Below are 17500 nucleotides of genomic sequence, written 5' to 3' on the forward strand. Positions count from 1 at the left end.
TATCTTTATTCTTACATGTACGGATATTTTTACTTATTTATTTACCTCGTCCTTTTAATCATTACTTTTCTTCTGTGGGGGACTTTTATTACGGGTATGAGATTGATATAGAGACCTGTATCTTCGTTAAATAAGTTTTCTTTACTAGAAATGGTTAAATGATAACGATGAAAATAGATAAAACATGAAAACAAACTAGATAGAAAATAATCACAATTTGCAGTCACTTTCTCTACTAGGAATATCAAGATAACCATGATAATAACACGAAACTCAACCTATATTCATTTTATTCGCCATGAAAGACGAAAAAACAAATTAAAAAACAAAACTGATTTATTTTCTTACTTCATTACCAGGAGTGGGCGTCAGGGAGCTTTCTGGGCGTGACTTCTTCTGCGGGCGTTTGCGTGAGGGCCTGAGTGCACCTCGGACGCCAAAATGGGGGTCAAAAATGGAGGAAGTACTAACGACCTCACTTCAACCGTAAGTACTGGCGTCTGGGTGTAAGTAGATCTGTTGTGATTTTTGTGATCATTGTCTCTGTTATTTTTATCATGACAATTGTGTCATTTTTGTTAACATTATTGTCACTATGTTCGTTCTGAATATCTTCTCAGTTTGTTTCGTACATTTCACAATCTTCTTTCTTTCATCATTTTTATCACTATCATTCTAAATCCTAATTTCCTTCTCTCTCAAACCAATCATTCTTTTTTTTTTACGAAAGTCAGTCTTCATTCCTCTTAGAACCAAAATATCACCCCCCCCCCCTCCCCCGCAAGCATAAATAACCAAAACATCACCCCCCCTCCCCCCCTCCCCCCAACAAACATAAGAAATCTCACCTTCCCTTTTCAATACCTCTCGAAAACGCTCTTTACTTTCCTTTTATTATTATTATTATTATTATTATTATTTATTTATTTTTTTTATTTTTTTTTTCATCTAGTCTTCTGAGCCTGGACTGGCGATGGTGGAGTCCCCGTCAGAGATCGTTCTGACGGAAGCTGAACGAAAGTTTCTCTTGTACGTCCAGCGGGGAGATGTGGCATCCGTTAGAAGGTATGTAAATAATGGAGAGTTAATTGGGTGTATGGGGAGTAGGTGTAGATATGAATGGGTGAGGGTGTTTATGTTCTGTGTATGATGGAGAGTAAATTGTGGGGAGATGTGGCGTCCGTTAGAAGGTATGTGGAAGCTGGGATGTAAATAATGGAGAGTTAATTGTGTGTAAGGGGTGTAGGTGTAGATATGCTTGGGTGTAGGTGTTTATTTTCCGTGTATAGCGGAGAGTAAATTGTGTATGTGAGAAGATATGTGCAAGCTGGGAGGGTGTTGTTTATTTTCTATAAATAATGGAAAGATAATTGTGTGTATGGGGAGTAGGTGTAGATATCAATGGGTGAAGGTGTTTATGTTATGTGTATAAGGGAGAGTAAATTGTGTGTATGGGGAGAGGGTAAGTGCGGGGTGACAATATATATGTATAGTAAATAACGTACAGTAAATAGTCTGTATGTGGAGCAGGTATGTACATGCTGGAGTGGTGGTATTTATGTACCGTAAATAGTGTATAGTAAGAAGTGTGTATTGGGAAATGGAGAAGGAAGGGTGAATGGGGAAATGGAGAAGATGTGTACAAGCGGGATAATGCTGTTCATATATCGTAAATATTGTGTATGGAGAACGGGATAATCAGAGTAATTGTTTTGATGTACAGTCGAATGAAAAAGTATTTTAGAAGTTATGTATATGGTGTGTGGTGCTGTTTGTGTACAGTGATTTTTTGGGACAACAGATCTTGTGTACAATAAAGTGTTCATATACGTAAATAGCACTGACAGTGAAAAAAAAATTGGTATGGTAGTGTATGTACGAAAAACAGGATATTTAGGATTATAGCATAAAAAAGATTTAAAGATATAAAGAGAATCAGTATTTATATCCTATACTTATTGTAGACAGTAAATATAGCATACACAAACACAATAACATGTATACAAAGATGGAAAGCAACGCAGCCACAACAAAAAAAAGAAAGAAAATTAAGTCTTAACGTTTCGAGGAGGAACAAATCCCAGAAATGAGTGAAATGGTCAATCTCGTTTTAATCAACTGATGAGAATTCTAATCTGACCCGAAACGTCATGATTTAATTAATCATTGATTTACTTATCCTCTCCTACTATAGTTGTTTCTCATTTCGACTTCGTATTTACTAAGATAAAATTATAGACGAACACTTCTCTCTTCTCCAGACACCTTGAGCAATTCAAGGAAAAGCCACAAGAGCTCGACATCAATTGCACAGATCCACTCGGGAGAAGTTCCATTGCAATTGCAATTGAAAATGAGAATTTGGACCTTCTTGAACTTCTCTTGCAGCATAAGGTCAAGCCGAAGGTAAGGTTATTTGAGTTTGTGTTCGGATGAGTGTTCTGGTGTCCGAATACATGTTTTTTTGTTTGTTTGTTTGATTTGCTAATGTGTGTTTGCGTGTGTTTGTACAAGTGCGTGTGTGTGTGTGTGTGTGTGTGTGCGTGTGTGTGTGTGTTTGCGTGCGTTTGTACAAGTGCGTGTGCGTGTGTGTGTGTTTATAACTCATTTGCATACACGTGTAATTGCAAGTCCTAATACACCGAAAAAAAACGAACAATTTTTACTAAACCTCTTTCTTACTCCCCCCCCACCCCCTCCCCTTCCACCATAGGACTCCCTCCTCCATGCCATTTCCGAGCAGTACGTGGAGGGTGTGGAGATGCTCCTGGAGTGGGAAGAGAAGACCCACAAGAAAGGCGATCCTTACGTAAGTGGAATGACTAGATTTATGCATTGCTGTTCTTATCGTCATGAAGGAATTGAGTAAAATCGTAGTTTGTTTTTTATAATTGGATGTAAATAGTATTGATTTTGTGAACGAATAAGAGCTAATATAAGTTACCATAATTTTTTTTCTTATATGTGTGTGTGTTTGATATCTGTTTTCTTTTATTTATTTTTTCAATCACACACGCTAATCTAAATTTCCAAACGAAATGCACGATTCTCCAAAATACCTCAATTCCATAATTATTATCATTATCATTATTATCATTATCATTATTATTATTATTTCCTTTTTATCATCCTTTTTTCTTTCATTCTCTCTTCCTAGAGCTGGGAAGCCATGACTCGCGAGACCGCCACTTTCACGAAGGACATCACGCCCCTCATCCTCGCCGCCCACCACAACCACTATGAAATCCTCAAGCTCCTACTCGACCGCGGCGCCTCCCTGCCCATGCCCCACGATATCAGGTGGGTTGGTCGCCTCCGTTGAGTCCTTCTGCTCTTTCGGTCTTTTTCTTGTGTGACCATCTTGGAGTCTTTTGTGTTGCTTTTGGTCCTGTCACCGTGTCTGTCTGTTTACGCGCACAAAAAGGAAAGTGTATATAATAATGCAAAAAGCACACTCAAAAACATATACACACATACTTATATATATAAATATATATATATATATATATATATATATATATATATATATATATATATATATATATATATATATATATGTATATATATGTATGTATGTATGTATGTATATATATGTATATATATATATATATATGTATTTATATATACATATGTATATACATGCATATATATAAGTATATATGTATGTGTGTGTATATATATATATATATATATATATATATATATATATATATATATATATATATATATATATACATACATATATATACACACACATATATAAACCACCCTCCCCTCTCTCCCCCCACCCAGATGCGGCTGCGACGACTGCATCGTGTCGACGGAGGAGGACTCCCTGCGCCACTCGCTGTCCCGCATCAACGCCTACAAGGCCCTGGCGTCTCCCTCCCTCATCGCCTTGTCCTCGAAGGATCCCATCCGAACCACCTTCGAGCTCTCGGGCGAACTGAGGCGCCTGCAGGGGATGGAGCACGAGTTCAAGACGGAGTACATTGTGAGTGAAGGGTGGGAGGGTTGGTGGTGGGAGGGTGGGGGTGGGAGGGTAGGGTTGGGGTGATGGGTGGGGGGTTGGGTGGGGTGGAGTGGGTGGGGGAGGAATCATGGGGTTGGGAGGGAAGGATAAAGAGAGAAGGGGTTGGGAGGGAGGGATAAAGAGAGAGAAGGGGGAGGGAGAGAGGGAGGAAGGGAGAGAGAGTAAGAAAGAGAGAGAGAGAGGGAGAGGAAGGAAGAGTGTGTGAGAAAGAGAGAGAGAGATGGAGAGGAAGAGAGAGAGAGAGAGAGAGGATGGTGTGGGATTGAGAGATGACACGGAGGAATGGAAGTAAAATGGGAGAGATTGGAAGAGAAATGGGTGTAAATGGGGAGAGGGGATGAGTAGCTTATAGCGAAGATAAAGTAAAGGAGTGGTGTTCCGGTTAATGTGGAGGAGGGGAGAGGAGGGGGGTAGGAGGGGAGACTAGTATACAGGGTAGGAGGGGAGGAGCTGAGTACAAGGAGGGGGAAGAGAGTGGGTTTGAATGGGGGATGGGGAGGGACAGAGAGGGTGGAAGAGAGAGAATGAGCAAGAGAGGGATTTGAAGAGATAGAGAATAGGAAGAAGAAGAAAATATCTTCGGAAAGGGAGATGGAAAATGACATAATAGAATAAAGGCTAAATGATATGCAAAATTATATATTAGATCTTATGCTTAGATTTACACTTACGTGCTGAGAAACCGCATTGACAAAGCAAGAAAGGAAGAAAAAAATATATAATATATGAAATAAAGGTTATGAGATGATGTGATCATGATGATAACAGTTATGATAAAAATTAGGATAATAGTATAATTAATAGTGATGATAATAATGATAATTACCATTATTATCATTATCATCATCATCATCATGATCACTATCATGACTACCATCATAAGAAAAAAACAAAACAAAAACAACCACTAGCAACTTAAAAAAAAACACCATCTAACCCTCCCCCTTCCCCCCCTCCCTCCTCCCTCCCCCCACAACAGGAACTGCGCCAGACCGTGATGAAATTCGCGGCCGAGCTCCTTGACCAGACCAGGACCAGGAGCGAGCTGTCGGTCATGTTGAACTATGACCCCGACGGCCCTGTCTGGGAGGAGGGCGAGGTCAACTCACTCGCGAGACTCAAGATGGCGATCAAGTACTCGCAGAAGTCGGTGAGTTGGATTGTTGGTTTGTTTGTTTGTTTTTGTTTTTCTGTTGTTGATATTGTTGTTGTTTTGATGTAGTAAGTGATTGGGAATGAGAGAGAGAGAGAAAGAGAGAGAAAGAGAGAGAGAGAGAGAGTGAGAGAGTGGTATAAACAGTGGCGAAAAAATGAGAGAGTAACGAAACACAAAAAAATAGATAACCTCTCTCAAAAAGATACAACCAACTAACCAAGATAACTATCTCCCCTTTCCCCTCTCCTCTTGTCCTCGTCTCCCCTCTTCTCCTCCTCCTCCTCTTTTCTCCTCTTTCTCCCCTCTCCTATCCTCTTCCTCTCTTCCCCTTCCTTCTCCCCTCCTCCCCACTCCCCTCCCCTCCCCCATCCCACCCCCCCCTCCCCCCTCCCCATCCCATCCCCCCCCCCATCCCCCACCAACCCCCATCCCCTCCCACCCCCCATCCCCCTCACCCCTCCCTCACCCCCATCCCCATCCCCTCACCATCCCCATCCCCACCCCCTCCCCCTCCCCAAACCCCATCCCCACCCACCCCCACCCCCAAACCCCATCCCCTCACCCCTCACCCCTCCATCCCCTCCATCCCACCCCCTTCTATTCCACCCCGACAGTTCGTAGCCCACCCGAACGTCCAGCAGCTCCTCGGCTCCATCTGGTACGACGGCCTCCCTGGTTTCCGGCGTAAGACGATCGTGGCGCAGTGCGTCGATATCCTCAAGTTGGCCTGCATGTTCCCCGTGTTGTCTATGTGCTACATCGTCAATCCTGATTCCGAGAAGGGAAAGTTTTTGAAGAAACCGTTCGTCAAGTTTATCTGTCACTGCGCTTCGTATATGTTTTTCTTGAGTGAGTTTTCGAGGGCGGTGGTGTTGGTGGTCTCGTTTTTTATTGTTGTTGTTGTCCCTGTTTGTGTAACTGGCGATTAATTTATTTTATTTCTTGAGTTTTTAAATGTTGATATTAATGATGATTATGATGACAATAAGAGTGATGATAATGATGATGGCAATATTGATATAATACTACTACTAATAAGGAAGATAACAGTAATGATGATAATGGTAATGATACTAATAACAATCATAACAATAATGACACTAATGATAATTATGATCGTGATAATAACGACCATACTACTAATAATAGCAATAATGATAACAAGGCTAATCAGAATACCTGTCCTCCCCAAGTGCTCCTGGCTTTGGCTTCGCAAAGGATCGAATACCTCCTGATCGAATGGTTCGGAAACGCTTGGTTACGGTCGATTCTTGAAGATTGGAAGATTCGAGAAAGAGGTTCCTTACCCGGCCTTGTCGAAGTCTGTATCGTCATGTACGTCGGAAGTGAGTATGGCCTTTGGGTGCTGTTGTTTTCTTGTTGTTTGATTTTCTACTTACATATATACATATATATATATATATATATATATATATATATATATATATATATATATATATGTGTGTGTGTGTGTGTGTGTGTGTGTGTGTATGTATATTGCGTGTGTATGTGTATTGCGTGTGTATATGTATATATATATATATATATATAATATATATATATATATATATATATATATATATTTATATATATATGTGTGTGTGTGTGTGTGTGTGTGTGTGTGTGTGTGTGTGTATTTTACCTTTTGTCATTCTAAATACAAAATACTCATACGCACACATAAAACCACACATGCATCCACATAATACCAACAAAACTAAAGAAACGATAATCAGTAACAAGCAAGCCATCAGCGAATCCCCACGCTAACTCTCCGTGAAAATCCCCAGGCTTGATTTGGGCCGAGATAAAGTCGTTATGGAGTGACGGCTTGCTAGAGTACATCAAGGACCTGTGGAACATCATTGACTTCGTGACCAATTCCTTCTTTATGACCTGGATCCTGTTGCGAGCCACGTCCTTCCTTCTGGTGCAGCTCGACCTGTGGAACGGACTGTGGCCGTGGTACCCGAGGGAACAGTGGCACAGCTTCGACCCGATGCTTCTGTCTGAGGGATGTTTCGGTGCTGCCATGATCTTCAGGTAGTTTTTTTTTTTTTTTTTTTTTTTTCTTTTTTTTTTCTTTTTTTTTTGAGAGAGAGAGAGGGGGGGGGATGGGAGGAAGGCGGGAGGAGGTGGAAGGGGGGAAGTGGATGGGAGGGGGGAAGGGGGTGAGAGGGAGGGAACTATAGAGTGAGAGAGGTATAGAGTGAGAGAGAGAGAGGGAAAAGATTGTGTGTGCTTGTGTGTGTTATGTTTTTGTTTGTTATTTTTTTTTGTGTTTGGGATATCTAGCTCTTTGGTTTATGGCCTCAGCTTGTTTTTGCTTTTTACGTGTGTGTGTGTTTGTTTTGCGGTTTGCCAGAGCATGTTTTGCCCATGCTTTAACCTTTTTCCATATCTGTAAATTGATTTAACACCTTATGATATTTACCCACAACTACATTCACAAATCGTCCTTCTCCCCTAATATCAATATAATCCTTTTTTTTAAATCCCACTTTTTAAAAGAATAATAATAATTCTCTCAAAACAAATACTAAAACGTCTTTTCCTCCCCAGTTTCCTGAAGCTGGTGCATATCTTCAGCGTGAACCCGCACTTGGGTCCCTTGCAGATTTCTCTCGGTCGCATGATTTTCGATATTCTCAAGTTCTTCTTCTTGTACTCTCTCGTCCTCTTCGCCTTTGGCTGCGGTCAGTGTCTATGTCCTTCGCGAAGAGGATTTTGGTTTTTCCTTTTTACTTTTTTTTTTTTTTTTTTTTTTTTTTTTGGTTTCGTATTATTATTTATCTAAAGAATGGAACTTCCTATTCTTTTTACTAATTGGTGTTATATGTATGTATTATTATCAGTCTATCTAAATTATATATTGTTATTATTCTATCTATTTTTTTTGACTACATGTACCCCTTTGTTTTGTAGGTTTGAATCAGCTGATGTGGTACTATGCTGAGTTGGAAATGCAGAAGTGTTACAGCTTGCCTGGAGGTTTGCCTGATTACGACAATCAAGAACAAGCTTGCTTTATTTGGAGACGTTTTGCCAAGTGAGTCCAAGACTGTCTCGATTGTTGAGTATATTTTCCTTCTACTCAGTTCGCGGTTTCCATTTTAGTTTTTATATTTATTTTATCTATCTATATATATTTTGTTTTTCTTTTTTTTCTTTTTTTCTTTTTTTGTCTTATTGGTTCGTTTAGGTGATTTAGATATGAATTCTCTTTGAAATATAGTCCTTGTTAGAGTAATGAAATCACTATATCATATAAGGAATTTGAGGAATTCGAAAACCCGCACAGTATCACAGAAACTATAGGGAGGTATGTATCTTTTTTCTATGGTTAATTAAAGATGTATAATGTATGAATGAGGACCGTAGTTTTTTAAACGTATAAAATACTTTATGATGTAGCTCATTGTGTTTATGGAGCATGTATTCCTCCTGTATAAGTATCTTTTGTAATAATTACTGTTTCAGATTTTTTTCATATAACGGAAGTTCTCAGTCAAATAGACCTTCATCATCTTATCTCAAAAAAGATGTATAATTCTCCCTTCACTTCTACAGCAGCAGCAGTCATCTGGTCGGCAAACACATTTTATTCCTCTCACAAGATTCGACTTATTCCATTAATTGACTTCCAGGCAACCCCGGTATATATTCCAATAACCTCACCCCTCTGTAGCAAAGCCCTCTTCCGTAACCATTCAACTTAAACTTCTCCTTCGGCTGCCAGCCTCTTCGAAACTTCCCAGTCTCTCTTCTGGGCTTCCTTCGGCCTGGTTGAATTGGACGCCTTCGAACTAGCGGGTCTCGGCAGCTTCACGCGCTTCTGGGCGATGTTGATGTTCGGGTCTTACTCCGTGATCAACGTCATTGTTCTGCTTAATCTCTTGATCGCCATGATGTCCAATTCTTACAATATGATCAAGGTGAGTTCTTTTCGATTTCCAGCCGCCTCGATGGGTGTGTTTTCTTCTTCCTCTCCCTCTCGAGCGAGTCGAGTCGTGTCCTACGCGGTGGTGGTGGCGACGAGAGAGAGAGAGGGCAGGCAGGAAGGATATACCTCTCGACCACCATCCTGTTCCACTCTATCCTATCCACTCCCTCCTTACTCCCTTGTTCGTATTTCATCAACCTTAATTGACCCTGTACCATCGTCTCTCCTTTACAGTTTATTCGAGACCTCTCAGTCCCTCTTCTGGGCTTCCTTTGGCCTTGTGGAGTTAGACGCCTTCGAGCTCACGGGTGTCGGCAGTTTCACAAGATTCTGGGCAATGTTGATGTTTGGATCATATTCGGTGATCAACATTATCGTTCTGCTGAACCTCCTCATTGCTATGATGTCCAATTCGTATAATGTCATTTCGGTGGGTCATTCATTTATTCATGTGTCCAAATCTCGTGCTTTGGATTATTATTTCTTTTTTTTTCTCTCTCTGCTTCTCAGTTTTGTTAATAAAACGCTGAGGATTCGAAACAAGCTTCATGTGACGGCTGAATCCTCTCTCTTTTTTTTGGCTGCTTTTTGAACCACTAGGATGGCTGCTTCGAGCGAAATGCACTTATAGCTCCTTCCAAATGTTGTCTTTTTAGAGCTATTGGCGAAGCTCTCTTTTTTGTCTGGATTGTTCGACTTGCGGTGTGCCTTTCTGTATTTGGGGGCGGAGACTCTAGTGCCTTGTTTCTATTCTTTTTCAAATTTTCATTTTTTTTCTCTTCTTCTTCTTCTCTCCCTCCCTCTCTTTCATTCTTCTTCTCTTTGCTCTTGCTTTCCTTTTCTTATTTTTCTTCATCTTCTCCTCTCCTTCCTCCAACTCATTCTCCTCTTCCTCTACCTCCTCTTCCTCCTTCTTATCATTCTCATTCTTATTCTCCTCTTCCTTCTACTTTTTCTTATTTTCCTTCTTCTTCATCTTCTCCTCCTCCTCCTCCTCTTCCTCCTCATTCTCCTTCTTTTTCTTCCTCTTTCCTATCTCTTTTTAATCACTTTTTGGCAGTATTTGACTTCGAGTAGGCTGTCAGCAAGACATCCGTAAGAACTGATGATGACAGCTTGTAGACACGCATCTCTCCCGAAGACTTTTTTGGCTGCTTCTCAGTAAATATCGCTGCTTTAGAGTGCGTCTTGGTTGTCGACAATCTCTCAGCGAGAGACAACATAATGCTGCACATTTTTAAAGCACCAGTACTCATAGAAGTTAAGGTTTCAGTAGATGTAGCTATGATCAGTATCATGTTTGGTTCTTTATTTCTCAGATCAGCTGGGATATATTCTCAATGATTTTTAATATATTTTCATATTTTTTCTTTTAAATATAAATAGAACTGTCCATATAAGTTCACTCTAGTTCACAATAACAAATTCTCAAACTTAACTTGATTATTTGTATACCTTAACCTTCAATGCAAAATATCCACAGTTGATTTTTCTCAAAGAACCGTTTTTTTTTTCCTCCAGTCAACATTGTTCTCAAGCTGGCAATTTTTTCTGACTTTGGTGATTTTTTTAACTGTTGCATCCAGGGGTATACACCATTTACCAATAAGGATTTTATTATTTTGGATTTAACTGTCGACTTTTAATTTCATCAGATATCTTATCAATCATATAGTAGTTACGGTTCTTGTTACTTGGGTGTATACTATTCAAACAACAGCTGTGCAGATCCTTACCTAATCCCCAATACTCCCCGACACTTTACGACCATTATAGATACCAACATCCTCCCCTCCCTAGCCCTGCCCCCCCCCCCCCCTTCGAAGCCCAAAATATTTCCCGAGATACAGCCCTCTTCCGGAACACGATCCAACCCCTTGATCAATCTCCTTTAAGGACGTCCCCCCCTCCCTCCCTCCCCCACCCCCAATGTCAAAGTCTCCAAAACCCAGTTTCCCCTCATACTCACCTCCACAACCCAAACACCCCGTCCACCATAACCCCAACATCTCCTTCCCCCCTCCCCCCACCTCCTAACCAATACCCGCCACTCTCCTCCCCCCTCACCCCTAGCAACCCCACGTCAACCCCTCACTCTCTCTCTCACACACACACACACACACACACACACACATACACACACACACCAACCCCCTACCACCTCCCTCATCTCCCTCCCCTCCACCCTTCCCCCCCTCCCCCCCCCACTTACCACAATCTAACCTAACCCTCCACCTCCTCTTCTTCCTCCTCCAGGAACGCTCCGACACCGAGTGGAAATTCGCCCGGACGACCCTGTGGCTGAGTTACTTCGAGGGCGGTGGCACTGTGCCTCCTCCCTTCAACGTCATCCCGACACCGAAGGGCATCATGAAGGCATTCGGATTAGGGGAGAAGAAGATGAGGGGATCGATGAAGGAGAAGGTGAGGGGGACGAAAAAGAGAGAAAAGGGGAAGAGGGGAAGGGGGGAAGGGGGTGATAATCGTTATTAAGGTCCTACTGGTAAAAATAATCTAATTGAAGGGTTGTGGGATCTAGGTGTCTTCATGGCTCTGTGTATGTTGGGGGGGAATAGATCGATAAAGATAGATAGATAGACAGATAAACAAATAAAGAGACACAAAGATAGCCATATAGATACACATACATAAATTGTGCCCGAGAGACATACCCCCAATATCCTCAATGCCCTCATTTTGCCTCCTCATCTCCAGTCGAGGAAGAGAGCAGAGCAGAATCACATGAACGTCATGCGTCTTCTGGTGCGTCGTTACATCACCGAGATGCAACGTAAGGCCGACGAGAAGGGCGTGACGGAGGATGACATCAATGAAGTCAAGCAGGATATTTCGACTTTCAGGTCCGCTTTCTGTTTGATTTTTTTCGTGTTTTTTTTTTTTTTTTTGTGTGTGTGTGTGGGTTCTTTTCTTTTTTTCAATTGAGTAACTGAGTAAATTAAATCAATTACTGAAGATGATAAAGTAGGAATAATGATATTGCAAGATTAGGTAGTATAAGGAAAATGTGAGGAATGTGTGGAGATTCATATTACGTGGAAAATACGTAAACAGATATAAAGAGACTTATATAAAAAATAAATATGAGGGAGACTCATACCATAGGACCAAAACGCCAATAGTAACCATTATCTTACCCGCATAGGTACGAACTGATCGACATTCTGAAGAACAATGGAATGAACACGTCTATGGTCAACGCCGAGGAATCAGGTATGTCTCGACAAGAATTTTGTAAACACCACAATATTTGTTGAGTTTTGATCTCATGAGTATTCATGGCACGTGTTGTTCTAATCCTCGAACGCATGTGGCATTGGGACATGTGATTCGAGTTTATTCGTAAAATTAGGCGTTCGTAAGTTAGAAGCATTGGATTTTTGGAATATTTGCTTCGCGAGCAGCACTTCATGACCCTTTCCCCCGCAGCCGTGGTGGGCAAGAAGGGCCGCGCCATGGAGCGTCGCCTCATGAAGGGCTTCAACATCGGCATGGTGGAGGGCATCATGACGGAGATCCTGACGGCCGACAAGAAGCCCAAGAACATCTTCAGCAAGCTGGCGCGCGCGATGGGCAAGAAGAAGAAGGAAGACTGGAACTCGCGCGTGTCTCGAGCCTCGCTGCGCCGGGACCAGATCGGCTCTTCGCAGACGAGTCTCCGGCGCTCGCAGACGTCCATCAGGAGGCGCATCCAGTACGAGAACGAGAAGCTCCTCAGTTCCTTGAATCCGGACGACATCGCCGAGTACAACCCGAACTTGAGGGCCCACACGCCCACGACTCGCATTGCCTACGCCAGGTTCAAGGTCAACACTCTGAAGAAGGAGAAGGAGAAGCAGAAGGCAGCGGAACACAAGGCCGTCACCCAAGCGAAGGCGGGTGAGGCCAACCAGAAGATCGCAAATGAGAAGAAACAAGAACTCGCCATCAAGCCCCAGTACAAGACCCCGACGCCGAACTCGAGCAGGGCGCCCACCCCGTCCCCTAGCAGTCCCCCTCCTTCAGGACCCAAGTCGCCCCCTCCTACTGGTCGTCCCAAGTCCCCCCCTCCTAGCGGTCCCAAGGCCCCCCCTCCTAGCGGTCCCAAGGCCCCACCTCCTAGCGGACCCAAATCCCCCCCTCCCTCTGGCCCCCCCACCGCACCTCCGAGGTCCGGCCCCGCACCAGGCAAGATTTCCGTCCCGGCCGCCTTCCAGCAGCAGGAGTCGGCAGCGCCTCCCCCGCGCATCCAGCCCCCGCCAGGCAAGGCCAAAATCATTCCCCCGCCGCCCTCCGCCGCACCGCAAGCTCCCAGCGTCAAGATCACACCGGTGTCCAGGCCATCGTCGCCTCCTCCGGCTCCCGTTAGTAAGCCTCCTCCGGCTCCTACCAGCAAGCCTCCTCAAGCCCCTACCAGCAAGCCAGCCCTCAGCAAGCCCGCCCCCTCTCGCTCTCCCTCACCCTCGCCCTCGAGAACTACACCCGAACCCATACCCGAAGGCAAGTCTCAGGTCACTGGACAGGTTCGTACAGGCTGGTTGTAAGAAGAAAGGCCATTACTGTTACAATCTTTTGGTTACCATCTGCTAAAAATGCGATGGTATCATTCTCATTTATTGAATTATTCTAAAACTTGATCTAAAAAAAGAGTGAATCAAATATATTCTTCGTATTCTTTTATAAAGTTTGCGAGAATTTGACCAAATTCTTTAATTTCATTTCTGCAACTACGGTCATCTCGTTCGGATCTCGCAACAGTAACGCTGTAGCATATTATGCTCATTAAGAGTCACTTTCATATATATGCGAAATATATCCAACGACTAAATATGTATAAGCATATTTTCAACCCGTTTTACCTTCTTCACCCACGAGTAGAATCATAGTTACCATGTTTTCACGATTTATAGTTTTATATTAAGGAATGCTTTGCGGTGAAGCAATTCTTCTTGTGTTGAATCTCATTGCTTTCTCCTCTCTTTGCCTTTGACTTTGTGTCTTCTATGATATCGGATTATACGCGATTCATCGAACTCATAATCTCGAATCAATTGAGACTCTCGAATATGTATAAACATCTCATCAGATAATACTGTAGCGATCACTCCTTGACATCTCATATAATCGGATATCATGCTGATTTCCAAAATAACGATAAATAGGTAACTTGCAGATGAAAACATATCTAAAAAAAATGAAAAACTTTGTTAATATTGTACATAAATCCTATAAGCAACATGTACAGAACAGAGGTCTGTGTGGTTATAAACCTCGCCCCAGTGTCTTGTGGTTAATAAATAAACCTTTATATCTATGACTCTAGTTTTTCTAATCCATTTTGCTGATGTTTTTGTTCTGTAGGATCTGTAGATTTTCAGTTTTCAATACGAATAGAAAAAAAATCCTAAACCATTGCAGTTTTGGTTCGTTAGATAAAGGTGGATATAGATATTAGGTATAGATTTTGAAACACATGGGTACAAGCTGATCCATATTACTGCAATAAGATGGATACATTTTTTTTACTTTTGTATTTCTTAAAGATATCAAAATAATCTTATTTCCAGATTTTCTCACAATATCGGGAGTTTAGACGAGCTATAAGTAGCCTATGCTCGATCGTGTCTGGTATTCCGACTAAGAATTTTCTCAACTAAAAATATTGATAATGATATATAAATAAAAGCTTATTTACGAGGTTCGGCAACACTAGATGACCCCTCCCCCGCAGACACAACCCAACCCAGGGATTCTCAAATGTGGAATAGGATTGAATATTTTCATAGGTGAAAATAAATCAGTTACCGCTGTTATGGTATTCTTTCACGTTATAATAGTTCTGGTGTAAAAGAAATTGGAGTATAGGAGTGAAATACCCAACTTTATTTATTATAATCTGACAAAAAAATGCCGCTAGTGGATAAAGAATATAAACATGTAACATTCGGTCGAATATGAATAGTTCCAAAGAAAAGAAAAGAAAATCTTAATACCATTTTCTGTGGAGGAGGCAAGAGGTTCCGTTTTCTGTTTCACTTCGGTCGTATGAATAGGGTAAACTTAAGTGTAAGTTCTAAGTGAGTTTTACTGCAGAGAAAGCATTGTGTTTCTTTGTATGAATATATCTTTCAAGGAATCTGTCTGTCTGTCTGTCTGTCTCTGTCTCTCTCTCTCTCTCTCTCTCTCTCTCTCTCTCTCTCTCTCTCTCTCTCTCTCTCTCTCTCTCTCTCTCTCTCTCTCTCTCTCTCTCTCTCTCTCTCTCTCTCTCTGCCCCTGTCTCTGTCTCTCTCTCTCTATCTCTTTCTGTCTCTCTCTCTCTCTCTATCTATCTATCTATCTATCTATCTTTCTCTCTCTCTATCTATCTATCTATCTATCTATCTTTCTCTCTATCTATCTATCTATCTATCTATCTATCTATCTATCTATCTAAAATTTTACTACCATTTTCTGTGGAGGTGGAAAGAGGATCCGTTTTCTGTTTCAATTCGGTCGTATGAATAGGGTAAACTTAAGTATAAGTTCTAAGTGAGTTTTACTGCAGAGGAAGCATTGTGTTTCTTTGTATGAATATATCTTTCAAGGAATCTGTCTGTCTGTCTGTCAATCTCTCTCTCTCTCTCTCTCTCTCTCTCTCTCTCTCTCTCTCTCTCTCTCTCTCTCTCTCTCTCTCTCTCTCTCTCTCTCTCTCTCTCTCTCTCTCTCTCTCTCTCTCTCTGCCCCTCTCTCTCTCTCTCTCTCTCTCCCCTGTCTCTCTCTCTCTCTCTATCTCTTTCTGTCTCTCTCTATCTATCTATCTATCTATGAATATATCTATCTTTCTCTCTCTCTCTCTCTCTCTCTCTCTCTCTCTCTCTCTCTCTCTCTCTCTCTCTCTCTCTCTCTCTCTCTCTCTCTCTCTCTCTTTCTGCCCCTGTGTCTGTCTCTTTCTCTCTATCTCTTTCTGTCTCTCTCTCTCTCTCTGTTTCTCTCTCTATCTATCTATCTATTTCTCTCTCTCTCTCTCTCTCTCTCTCTATATATATATATATATATATATATATATATATATATATATATATATTGTTACGCCGGCCGCCTCGTCTATCTGCCACCAACACGAGGCAGGCTAGGCAGACGGCGTGATAACCACAGGGTCGTGAACACAGAACAGCTCCAAGAGGCACCGAACACCACAGCGTCCCAGAACACCACGAGGGGAAACGCCACGTGGAGAGGCAGGGCACGAAATAAACACACAATAACAGTCTTTCCTTTATTTACACTAGTTCTTTACCCGTACACTTTTCTATAGGCACAATACAGGGGGATAAGGAGCACATCACACAGCACAATACAGCTATAATAACAGGGCAACACAAAGTATATCAGGTCACAAGGGTCACACGCGAGGTCTTCCCAGGGGCAGCAGCTAACTGCGTCTGTCCTGGCCTCGCTCCTTCCGCGCCGCTTGCCCAGACATTACGTCATGTTTGTCCAGCTTACATCATTTTATTAGGAACACATGTTTCGCACAGAGACAAAGACCCACTGGCGTAGCACTATCCCCCCCTATCAAGCAGACGACCCGTCTGCTCTGACATACCTAAACATGAAATAAACAACAGGAAACATAAAGAAAATCATTCCTCAAAAACAAATAAAATTCTTTCAAAACAAAAGAAAACGTAATGGTAATCAGGTCTCAGAAACAACATAAAAATCTTTCATCCAGCCCGGCTTTCTTCGCTCTCGCCGGGGTTGCCGCAGTGGTTCTGTCGCATCGCCCTCACCGTCCAAATGCTCGTCCTCATCTTGGTCAGCATCTGTCACGTCCTCATCCTTGGCTCCAACAAGACTCCACCCGACTGCTATTCCGTCAGCCAGCTGCAGGTTTTCAATGGGCTCCACCATGCTTTCCACTCCATGCATCTCTCTCGACAGTTGACACCGGATCCTAGACTCTGTCCTGGGGGCAAGGTGCAGTCGCTCAGCCGTAACTACCTCTGCACAGCCAACCTTCGGAAGCAAGGACACATCATCACCGTGCATCCTCCCAGCTTCCGTCCAAGGTCGACACACGCCTTACTCTGCGTCAAGTAGTCAAGGCCCAGCAAGCATGGCTCGTCCGATCGGCGACATACATCAGCAGCCGCTGCACCGCGCTGCCCACGCCGATACGAGCCTCCACTTGCCCCTTGAGCTGCACACAATGCCCCATGACACCACACAGTCTCTGTGGTGCGTCTGGAAGTCGCGTAGTGGCCAAACATATCAGGCCGCACTAGGGTCTTCTCAGCCCCAGTGTCCACTGTCAGGCAGCATGGGTTCCCATCTACTGAGCCCTCCACCTGCATCGAGCTGGTTATCGACGGCAGCTACTCAAGTCGGG

The 17500-nt window shown here is 42.6% G+C and overlaps 1 protein-coding gene across 2 annotated transcripts in view; it reads left to right on the forward strand.

Moving 5' to 3' along the window:
* The window catches only part of trp (transient receptor potential), a 20380-nt gene extending 5936 nt beyond the window's left edge, over positions 1-14444 (forward strand). Inside the window, exons 2-18 of one of the 2 annotated variants that reach the window (XM_042999835.2) lie at positions 360-486; positions 953-1065; positions 2262-2406; positions 2714-2809; positions 3158-3300; positions 3793-3994; positions 5013-5183; positions 5804-6038; positions 6383-6535; positions 6980-7232; positions 7752-7885; positions 8115-8238; positions 8929-9124; positions 11389-11556; positions 11848-11993; positions 12296-12363; positions 12580-14444. In XM_042999835.2, coding sequence (XP_042855769.1) covers positions 442-486; positions 953-1065; positions 2262-2406; positions 2714-2809; positions 3158-3300; positions 3793-3994; positions 5013-5183; positions 5804-6038; positions 6383-6535; positions 6980-7232; positions 7752-7885; positions 8115-8238; positions 8929-9124; positions 11389-11556; positions 11848-11993; positions 12296-12363; positions 12580-13673 — 3486 coding nt within the window. In that variant the 5' untranslated portion in view covers positions 360-441 and the 3' untranslated portion in view covers positions 13674-14444. Of the gene's footprint in view, positions 1-359; positions 487-952; positions 1066-2261; positions 2407-2713; positions 2810-3157; positions 3301-3792; positions 3995-5012; positions 5184-5803; positions 6039-6382; positions 6536-6979; positions 7233-7751; positions 7886-8114; positions 8239-8928; positions 9125-9366; positions 9563-11388; positions 11557-11847; positions 11994-12295; positions 12364-12579 lie in introns of both variants that reach the window. The other variant, XM_042999834.2, reaches the window with a different exon arrangement.
* The last annotated feature ends 3056 nt before the right edge of the window (positions 14445-17500 follow it).

The sequence above is a fragment of the Penaeus japonicus genome, unplaced genomic scaffold (genome assembly GCF_977035675.1).
Source record: "Penaeus japonicus unplaced genomic scaffold, GWHDUDI00000001_assembly GWHDUDI00000014, whole genome shotgun sequence".
NCBI classification, from domain to species: domain Eukaryota; kingdom Metazoa; phylum Arthropoda; class Malacostraca; order Decapoda; family Penaeidae; genus Penaeus; species Penaeus japonicus.